At 36.0% G+C, this 10,929-nt stretch overlaps 1 protein-coding gene across 1 annotated transcript; it reads left to right on the top strand.

Moving 5' to 3' along the window:
• Positions 1-552: 552 nt before the first annotated feature.
• Positions 553-4,950, top strand: LOC138872703 (uncharacterized). The gene is made up of 9 exons (XM_070151113.1): positions 553-966; positions 1,283-2,110; positions 2,215-2,418; positions 2,526-2,657; positions 2,723-2,809; positions 3,216-3,682; positions 3,780-3,906; positions 4,085-4,236; positions 4,704-4,950. The coding sequence occupies exons 1-9, from the start codon at positions 553-555 to the stop codon at positions 4,948-4,950; spliced, it is 2,658 nt and encodes an 885-aa protein (XP_070007214.1).
• The last annotated feature ends 5,979 nt before the right edge of the window (positions 4,951-10,929 follow it).

Raw genomic sequence — 10,929 nt, forward strand, 5'->3', positions numbered from 1 at the left:
TCGGCGCCGAGGTCGTGAAGTCGCCGTGACGTCATCTCTATCGCACTCCCAGACAGCCAGACCGCAGTCGCAGATCTAATTAGGTTTCTCGGTTCTCAGTTCTCTCTCACAGCAGCCGATCTTCAGTACTTAGGTTTCTAATTACTAATGGAATTTTTACAATCCTATGCCATATAGGAAACTATATTACCCTTAATGTTTAAGGTTTGATTTAATTACATTTAATATACCTAATTACCAATTTTATACCATAAGGTGTTTTAACTGTAAATTAATTGTACCTTATATCACTCCTAAATTAAAGCTACCGTATATTCCTCCATATCGCCACCCTCCCCCCCCCCACGTTTCTCTCTCCTAAACCTATGACCCCACCCACGTATCATGACACACACACACGATTCTAGCCATTTTTACCTCTACTAAAACCAGAAAAACAAAGCTTCAAACCCACTGCTGAAGCTTCTTATACAAATCCAGTCAAAATTAAAGCCAAATCTTCAATTTTGTTCATACACATTTTTAATTCCCCTTGAGCTTCAAAATTTCTCAATGAAGGAGAACAAAACTTCAAAACACAACCCTAAAAAGGATGTAGAATCTGATGTACCTTCTTTCGATTTGGGTGTATTATCACCACATTCACCCCCAAAGCAAGGGAAATCTGCACATGCAATTGTAGATATGAAGTATAGTGTTTCTCCTCGTCAAATCAGGGCTGAAGCTAGAACTAAACAAAAACATGATTTTGATGTTGGAGAATCTTTGAAACCAATCAAACAAGCGGATAGGAAACAAAAAGGGATAGTTATAGATGATGATTTTGTAGAAGATGTGCCTATCAGTAAACCTGGAAAGAAAGCTAAGGTGGCTCCCAGTTCAAAAACTCCCAAAAAGAAGAAAAATTCAAAAAAAGCCTCTGGTGTTAAAACTCCTCAAAATGTTCGAAAACACTCACTGGTGAAGGTAAGAATCTTTTAATTTCTTCAGTACTTATTTCGCCTGTTTTAGTTGGTAAACATCTACAACTCTGTGGTTTTTTTTATTTGTAGATTTTTGTAGAAATGTTCTATATAAATTGCATATGTATCTATGTTTTTAAGCACTGAAATAATGTGAAATTATTTGTCTTAATTTTGTAGTTTAATTGTAGATTTGTTGATGTATTTTAACATTGTTGTTATATTGTATAATTTTGAAGTTATTTTGTAGAAACATACAAATGTATCAGTGCTTTTTAATTACTGTATTAATGTTAGATTACATTTGTTGAATTTTGCAGAATGGACATTTTTTTGCATCCCATAATGTTGATTATGAGGTGCTTAGATTCCAGACATTATGTGATCCTAGCATTCCTAGCCAAATTAAAGCGCTTTTATCTCCAAATGGTTTGAAGCTGTTCAAGAAGGCATGCTTTGGTTATTTACTGTCATTTCCCAATTTATGCATGCAAAATCAAGCTATTCATCTTCTTATGAAGTATGAATTGAAATCATCTGATGTTTCCTATTTTTCAGCTGAGTTAAAAGGTGAGAGGTTAAATTTTGGATTGAGAGAGTTTGCAGTAATAACTGGTCTTAGATGTCATACTGAGGTGACAGACTTTGGTTACACTCCTAGTTATGTCAGTAAGTTAATGAACAGTTACTTTCCAAACAAAGTAAAAGTGGAGAAGACATACCTAAAACAGATAGTAACAACCAAAAGCTGGGTCAATGATGAGGATGCAGTCAAGTTATGTATTCTATATCTCATAGAATACTTCATTTGTCCTTCAGAGAGAGACCATATTGGGTTGGTAGATTATTTTAGGTTTTATTTGGTTGAATCCAGTCAGTACGAGTCATTTTCATGGGGTGTTCAGTCTTACAGACACCTGATTGAATATGTTAGGCACATGCTAAATCCTTTCGTTCATTCTTATCTCATTCGAGGATTCCCACTAGCCATGCAAGTATGGTTGTATGAGTGTTGCTCCTCCGTCAACATTGATATAGCTACAAATATTTCTAATTCAATCTCTCGCATACTAAACTGGTCAGCTACTAAGGGTCAAATTTGGTTAGCTGCAATTGAAGACAAAATGATCAAGCCTGAATGGATGAAGGCAAATGGTCTTTATCCATTATAATACAATGTATCTACAAAATATCTACATTTTGTATACATATTCTACCTCAAACAAGCTAATTTATTTTTTTCATCATTCAGTTCACCAACATAAATGAATCACCTGAAGAGCTTTCAGTGATGTCTTTGCCTGATAAAGTTGAGTACACAATTGAAGAGGTGGAACATGTTTCTGAGAATCCAAAAGTTGATGCCCCTCCATTGGAACCCAAAGAATCAATTGAAAAAGAGGAAAAGGAGTCTATTCTTCGTAAAATAAAAAAGTTAAAAAGAAGTGTTGAGAAGGTAACATGTAGTCCTAATAAAGCATTCTGATTTTTATATAATAGTGTATCTGTATTTTAATACATATTTCTAAAGGTAACTATATATATATTTTTTTTATTATGTAGGTCGATGGAAAGCTTGAAAAACTTAGGGAAGATGTATTTAAAGAACTAGGTAGTCTTCGAGACCTAATAAAGGAATCAGTCAAGACTATTTTGCAAGTGATAAATAATCCAAATGATCAAGTTGATGCAAAGGTAACATTTGAATCTTAATCATATTAACAAAACTATTTATATCCTAACTAATATAAAACTTACAGTTTGCTGGGAGTTCAACCAAAAATACTGACCAACCAAAAGATAAGAACAATCAACAATTTCAGTTCAATAATAGTGAAACAGTGCAGGTCAGCCCCAGCAAAATAGGTATCTACAATATATCTACAATTACATACACAACATCTACAAAATAACTACAAAATATCTGCAACATAACTACAATTTGTCTACATTATATATACAACATATATACAATTAATTCCAACTTATTTACACAGCAATACAGATTTATGTACATATTATGACTCACCTTCATATCTTCATAAATTGTCAAGCCAATACTATCCAGTATTATTTAATATTTTTAATGAAAAAAACAGAACATGTTGAATGTGCACATGGTGAAGAAAATTATCCGGCACGTGTTGATTTATATATACATTTTGAAAGGGCTGTTGATGAAGATAATGCAAGTTTGAAATTGTTTTCAGAGATATTTTCTTTTTGTTTCAATATTTTTACCATTCTATTAAGTTATATATACATGGTGTTTCAGAGAGGGAAGATTTGCATGCACAATCTCCAATTCACGGAGTGACAGTAGCAGCTCAAATAGAACAGCAGTACCCGGAAGATGACAATGTAGGTGAAGAGGCAAAGTTTGTGAATGTAGGTGATTTAGAAGAATCCGAAGGTGAGAAGAAGGAGTTTACGCTTGATGATTTCGAGCTGCCTGATAACTTCTCCCAGTTGGTTAAGTTCAGCGAGCCTATACAAGATGAAACAACACCCGTGTATCAAGGTAGAACAAGGCAGTCGGGAAAGCATGCCCGATCACCATTTCTCCCTTTATACTCTTCTGGTGGCAGTACCTCGGTTGGACCTCTAATATTCCACCTCAAGCACCCGTTTACTAGTGTTATTGGTCAAAATGTAGACCCTGAGTTGTTGGATCAATTCCACAAGTGGTTATACAACGGTACCGACACACGTTCAAAGAGGTTAGGTTGCACAATTTGACACTTATATTCCTGTATTCATCTTTTACACATCCACTTCATTCAACAATTTTATTTTAATTTCTATTGGTTTATATAGGAGGAAGGCTCTGTATTCTATAAAGGACAACCAAATTAAGTCATGGTTGGATCTTGGAGTTGAAAAGGTTGACAAGAAGGAGTGGTTCTTTTCCCTTGCACACCCAGGACAAGTCATTAACGACTCGGTAATATTCAATGTATTTAATTTGTAGTTTTTTTGTAGCTAAATTGTAGATACTTTGGATTTTCTGAATGAATAGATGCTTTGTATTCTGATTGTAGATGTATTGTAGATAGTTTGTAGTTTTGTGTAGAATTTTTTGAGATAACATGTAGTATAAATGCAATCTGTTTTTGTTGTAGCACATTAATGTTATAATGTATTACTTGAGAAAAAGAGGCAAGTATAGCCCCCACAACAATACCAGATTTACTACAACAAATTGTGTTTTCAAGACTAAGATTGATCAGATTTATGAAAAGTTCAAAAATTCTCCTCAGAAAAGAAGTTTTCTGTAATCAAACCCCAGGATGTTGTAGCAGAATATATATTGGGGTATAGACTACTCGCAAATGTTGCATGGGATGAAGTTGATTATGTCATCATGCCCGTCAACATTGTAGAAAAATTCCACTAGGTGTTGATTGTTTTTGACATTGCAGAAAGGTGTCTTTATGCGTATGATTCCATGGTCTCTTCACACAATCACCCTATTGTTGAATTTTGTGTCGATAAGTTTTCTATTATTATCCCTTTGTATTTGTCATGCACCGGGTTTTATGGGAAGCAGAAAGACATCAACTTCAAGAATACAAAAACATACATTGAGAAAGTTGTTACCGACACTCTTAACATTCGGTGGATAGTCGGAGAGATACCACAGCAAAAAGAAGGATCACTCTAAAATTCTTCTTTCTTTCTATACATTTAACCATTTTTTTATGGTTTGGTAAATATTGACATTTTGTTATCTTTTTACAGAGATTGTGGTGTATTTGTTGCTGCCTTTGCAGAGTATGTTAGTATTGGAGAATTATCAATTCCCCCAGAAGACCTTTCTGATATTGACCAACACCATAGATACTATGGAGCGCTACTTTGGGACTATACTAGAAAGAAGCAGGAGCTTGGGGCAATTAGTGATAGTGAGGTGACATGCAAATTGGCAAGGAGGAAAGGTGCACCAGCTTTGAATGAGAAAACACGAGTCCAGAGGAAGAAGAAGTAGTTGTAATCTTTTGAATGGAACATGTAGTACAATTGTGTAGTTGATGCTAGTTTATAAGAAAGATGGTAGACAATTTTTTGAACATTTTAGTATGTTTTAATTGTAGCAAACTTGTGCTACAATTATAGTAGCCTTTGTTTTTTTTCTTTATCCAGTATTGTAGTTCAAATGGAAACATTCTGTTGAGTTTACATTCACTTGTTGAATCTTTACAGTACTTGATCTTCATTATTTTTAGCATTTAAATCCTTTCCAACTGAAATTTTATACAGTTATTCTGATCTACATTATTTCCAACATAAAGCTTCTTTCTACCAGAATTTTAATCTATATATTACGTCAGCTACAGATATTTTGTAGTTTTTTGTCGTTGTATTTGTAGATATTTTGTAGATTATTATAACGGTGTGTTTTGTTTCTTTTATATTTATTTTGTTGAATGTAAACAATACTTCATCTACAATACGGCTTGGTTTTTAACTACTTTCCTACAGATTTATAATGTATATACTCTGTAAATTCCCGATAATGTATTTTTTTAGTAGTTTTATTGTAGATAAACTGCAAAAACACCTTAGCAACTATGTAAAGGATTGTATATATAGTAAAAAAGTTATAGATTATATATATAGAAAACATTCATAAACAAATCAATATATGAAAGTATTATCCCATTATAGAAATATCCTAACTAACTACATTATGATCTTTAAAAAAATAACTATTACACATCAACATCTGTTATCCAGAACTAACCAACAAATTTTCATCAAATATTCTGTTAACTACATAGAATTTTATTTCATTTTGGATGCATTCTTGCAAGATCTTTTGTTATGCCCTTCTCCTCCGCAGTTGCCACATGAAACCTTGTACTTTTTTGAATTTATTTCATCATATGTTTTGTATCTTTCTTTCTGAGGTCTTCCTGACTGCCTTTTCCCTCCTTTAGGTGGATTTACTACTTCTTCAGTTATATGTTGTGGCACATTCCATTTGCTTTCATCAGACAGCGAATTTACTGGTATTTCATACGTACGCAAGAGGTTCGCCCTTGTGTATAAGGAGAATAATAGTCTTCAAAGGACTCATCCCTTTGTCTTAAAGCAGCCAAAGCATGTGGACAAGGTAGTTCATCAAACTGGAATTGCCCACAACTACATTTCTTGTTTTCAAGACAAACAATATAGCGCCTCACACCATCTATTACCGTATGGATGTAGTCTGTTGAATCCCTCACCTACGAGTACATTACAAACAAAAAAAAATTCATATATGGTTAAAATTAAGCTATATACAAAATATCTACAAAATATCAACAAAAAAACTACATTGTGCTGTTTATGAATTTGATTCAATAAATAATCAGATCTTACTCTAAACTTGTGCGACAATGTTCTGTTGTCATCCAACTCTTTTTTGAATTTGTATCCAAGGTATGTGAATGTACCCTTTGTTTTCAATAATTTTTCTTTCGTCCAACATTCAAGAAGGGTCCTCATATACTCTAATAATTCTACTATCGGCAACTCTCCTGCATATTTTGTTATAGCATTCAACGACTCTGCAATGTTTGATGTAATAGTCCAAGTTCTGTTCATCGTTGCATGTACTCGAGACCATCTATGATATCCAATATCGTATAAGTATGCTTTAACACGGGGGTCAATCTCCTCAATCTTTGACATCCTTTCATTAAATTCATCAAGTGTGTATGACCGCGTCGTGGCAAAGTATAATTCACTTAGCTTAAGATGTCCCTTATTGAACTTTGCCTGTATATTTGTCCAAATATGCCACATGCATGAATAATGTGGCATGACGGGATAAACAATAGATATTGCCTTTAAGATACTCTCATTCTGATCCGAAACAACACACATGTTTGCTCTTTCACCATACGCAAGCTTGAATTGCTCAAAAAATCACTTCCATGATGCGTCATTCTCTGAATCAACAACAACATATGTCAATGGTAATATGGTACTTACATTATGTGGCAATAAGCAATTAATTGGCTGCAGCAAAAATGCAGAAGAAGACATATATATACAAACTATAATTATTCTACAATATATCTACAATTAATCTGCAAGTACTAAAAAAGAATACAAGCTACAATATTTCTACTAATAAAATTTCAGTACCTGTTGCATTCATTGTACTGGTTGTTAGCATTATTCCCCTGTACGCTGACTTTAAAAAGGTCCCATCAAGTACTGTAGACACCTAATTTTTGACCCTCCCCGAGAATTTTCACATTTTTAGCATAAATATGTAATCTAGGTCTAATATACCTATTTTGGCTATTTTTGCTTTATTTCGTTGCAAAAAGAAAAATTACAAAAATATATATATAAACTTTTAGTTTATGTATTTCTCATAAACTTGAAAAATACAAAAAATAGTACCTTATTTTGTACTTTACATAATTTCGAAAATTACCAAAAAATATAGTTCTATTAATGTTTTGTAGTTATTTTAATTTTTGAAAAATACAAAAATATTACTTTATATTTTATCTTTATATAAAAATGAAAATTACAAAAAAATAGTTTTATTAATATTTTGTAGCTATTTTAAATCTTGAAAAAATATTTAAAAAAGATATAGTTTTGTTTTAAATATTAGTCTTATTTTGGTAGTTATTTTGCTTACATAGGATTAGTCGAACAACATCGTGTTCTTATTCTCAGGTCCGGGCAAAAGAATAATATTCGGGTTCAAACTACCCGGTTTTTAGGCCTAATTTTCGGACCTAGCCCATAATAATCCGAGTCCACCACACATGGGGGACACGCGTGGGGAACACGGACGGAACACCGTACACGGGGAACCCCACCGCGCATGGGGGACACAAATCTTGGACCCCTACACACGTGGGGTCCATTTTCCTTGGCAAGTGCTACAAATGCACGGGAAAACACAAGAAAGGAGAGAGATTTTGAAATTTTGGAGGAGGAGCACTGTTCATCTTCCTCCTCCTTTGAAAAACCAAAAACCCTACTGCACTCACGTCCAAAAAACCCTCACCCAAACCGTCCGCAACCTCCCAACGCCTGAACCACCGGCGACCATAACCCCACTCCCCCACGTCAAAACACCACCACCACCAAACAGAAACCAATCGCAACCACTCCATCACCACCCAAACGCCACCTCCATCAACAAACCACCAGCTCCCTCCGTCGACCACCTGCCGAACCAACCAGCCCCACGGCCACTTCTTCTCCATTGCCGTAACTAAAAACCAGTTCGGCGATCCTCCATAACCCACGACCCCTCGTTTTGTTGAGCTGCAGCAACCCCCGCTGCAGCAGTCGACCGTCCTTCTGTCTAAACAGGCTCGTCACCTTCCCCATCGCCTAAAACCACCTGAAGAGAAAGATACTATCGTCTTTTTCTTCAACTGCCCGTCGACCCTACTGCTGCCACCATTGTTGCACCGTTCGAGCAGCAGCCATTGCTGCTGTTGTTCGTTTCCATCACACCCGTCGGCCACTCTCCAAACAACCACCCTTTCTCCTCCAATCTCCATCGCAACCAGGCGATTATCCAGTCGCCATTCGCGTGCCCAGTGACCGCTGTTTATTCGTTGTCATCGCGCAGTCCGTCGGAGGTCGTCGTTGGGTTGTGCTCGTGGCTTCCGGTCTGATATCGTTGAACTTGACATCGAGGTTCCGTCGTTGGAGAGGTTTCCGACAGTTGTCGGTCCAGTTGGTTGTTGTTCTTGCTTCAAACAGGTGCATACGCATTTTTATACTTGTGATATTTGCTTAAATGGAATGAAACGATATGGATTTCCTATGCAGTGTTTGTGTATCGTCTTTGTTGAATTGCTCTTCATTTTTACCATGGATATTATTACCTATTAGAATTTGTTTTTTTGTTTAATCTCGGATGGCTTCACTAGTAGAAAATCGTAGTTGTTTTAAGTTTGCCCTTAAATAGTAAAAATGAGACGAGCCTCGCAAAAAAAAAAGGAAAAAAAAAGAAAAATGCACAAGCCGCGGGGCCCTCTAAATGTATATATTAAAATAATTAGAATTCGGGACATGCCGTTTAGCGAATTTTACGGCCGTCCCAAAATAACAATGCGCTAGTTGCTTTAGGCGCGCATTTAATAATGTTATCTCCTTAAACTCGGGTGCACATTTATGTGACCTAAATCCAAATCTCAACGGAATCGAAATGTGTCTCTAATCACGGGTATATTGATTGTGGCGTGGTCTGAGATGCATTTCCATGACGTTGCAAATTCCTTTTAAAAAGATAAGAATGAGATGAGCCTCGCCGAATAAAAATACAAATTGCGGGGCCCTCAGTAAATACTTGTTTTAAATTTACTTGGAATTCAGACAGGCCGTTTAGCGAATTTCACGGTTTTCCCAAAATAATAACGCGATAGTCTCTTTAGGCGCGTGCTTAATATTTTACTTTCTTAAGCCCGGGTGTGCATTTCATGCGACCCGAATCCAAATCCCAAAACATCAAATAAAACGTGTTCCGGATTGTGGGTGCATTTCATGTGACGCAGTCCAAAGACGTGTCTTAAGCGATGTTCACATTTTTTTTTAAAAAAAAAACAATAATAATAAAGCGGTTAAAAGATAAAATTTGCACATAAGTCCATATTTGTATAAAATCAGATAATCAAGCCGAATATAACAGTTGAGCGACCGTGCTAGAACCACGAAACTCGGGAATGCCTAACACCTTCTCCCGGGTTAACATAATTCCTTATCCGGATTTCTGGTACGCAGACTGTAATATGGAGTCATTCTTTTCCTCGATTCTGGATTAAAATTGGTGACTTGGGATACCCTAAATCTCCCAAGTGGCGACTCTGAAATAAATAAATAAATCCCGTTTCGATTGTCCTTTAATTGGAAAAAACTCCCTTGTACCCTTGCGGGTGCGGAAAAAGGAGGTGTGACAGCTCTGGCGACTCTGCTGGGGACAAAGCCCAGAACCACTGGTCTAGGGTTAGAAATTCGAGCTTATATAAATTGTTATATTTGGTTTTATCTGATTTTGTTACATGTTTTGGCTCAATGTGCTAATTGGTTGCCTTTTACCGCTTTGATATTACGTGAACTGTATATAAACTGTGCCGAAACCCATCTCCTCTCTGAGTCTTCTGAATCATGAAGAAGGGTGTACTTCGTACGACTTCTTTTCTGTATAGTGTCAAATCCCAATTTAGAACGAGGTTCGGACAAGTTGCTAAGCCGGTGAAGCTTCTGTATTCCTGGTACGCTGCCCCCCCTCGGCTCGAGCTGTCCGCTCGGGTAAGCCAGGTCTAGAACAAACACCCAGGTTCTGAACCTAGTATAACAAAGTCACATGCCGGATCCCTAGTAGGAACGTTTATTTGCATCATGTGCATTTGACTTAGGGGACTCAACACAGGGGTTGGGTTCGTCTAGGACAAGCAACCTGAAAATAATAGACCATCTTTTGGCATCCTATGTGCTACATGTTGTATTTATGCAAGGGTGAATGGGTCATTTGGGCCGCACGTTTTTTCAGCATGGTGTTATTTTAATCAAAAGCATGGAGAACAATTGTGGAATCCAAGAAGTCTTGGAATTCCCTATGTCCCCCATGCTTCATTTTTGGGAAAAGCACATGGGGAACATTTGTGGAATCCAAGAAGTCTTGGAATTCCCTGTGTCCCCCATGCTTCATTTTTAGGAAAAACACACGGGGAACATTTGTGGAATCCAAGAAGTCTTGGAATTCCATATGTCCCCCATGCTTCATATTTTGGGAAAAGCGCATGGGGAACATTTGCGGAATCCAAGATGTCTTGGAAATCCTTATGTCTCCCATGCCACATTTTTGAAATTAATAATAAATATAAAAAATAAAAATATATATAGATATATATATATATATATATATAAAAGCATTGAAAATTCAAAAAAAATAAGATTTTGTATGTTGTCATCATTTTCCACAAATTAGAAAATAGTG

Source organism: Nicotiana sylvestris, chromosome 7 (genome assembly GCF_000393655.2).
Source record: "Nicotiana sylvestris chromosome 7, ASM39365v2, whole genome shotgun sequence".
Classification (NCBI taxonomy): Eukaryota; Viridiplantae; Streptophyta; class Magnoliopsida; order Solanales; family Solanaceae; genus Nicotiana; species Nicotiana sylvestris.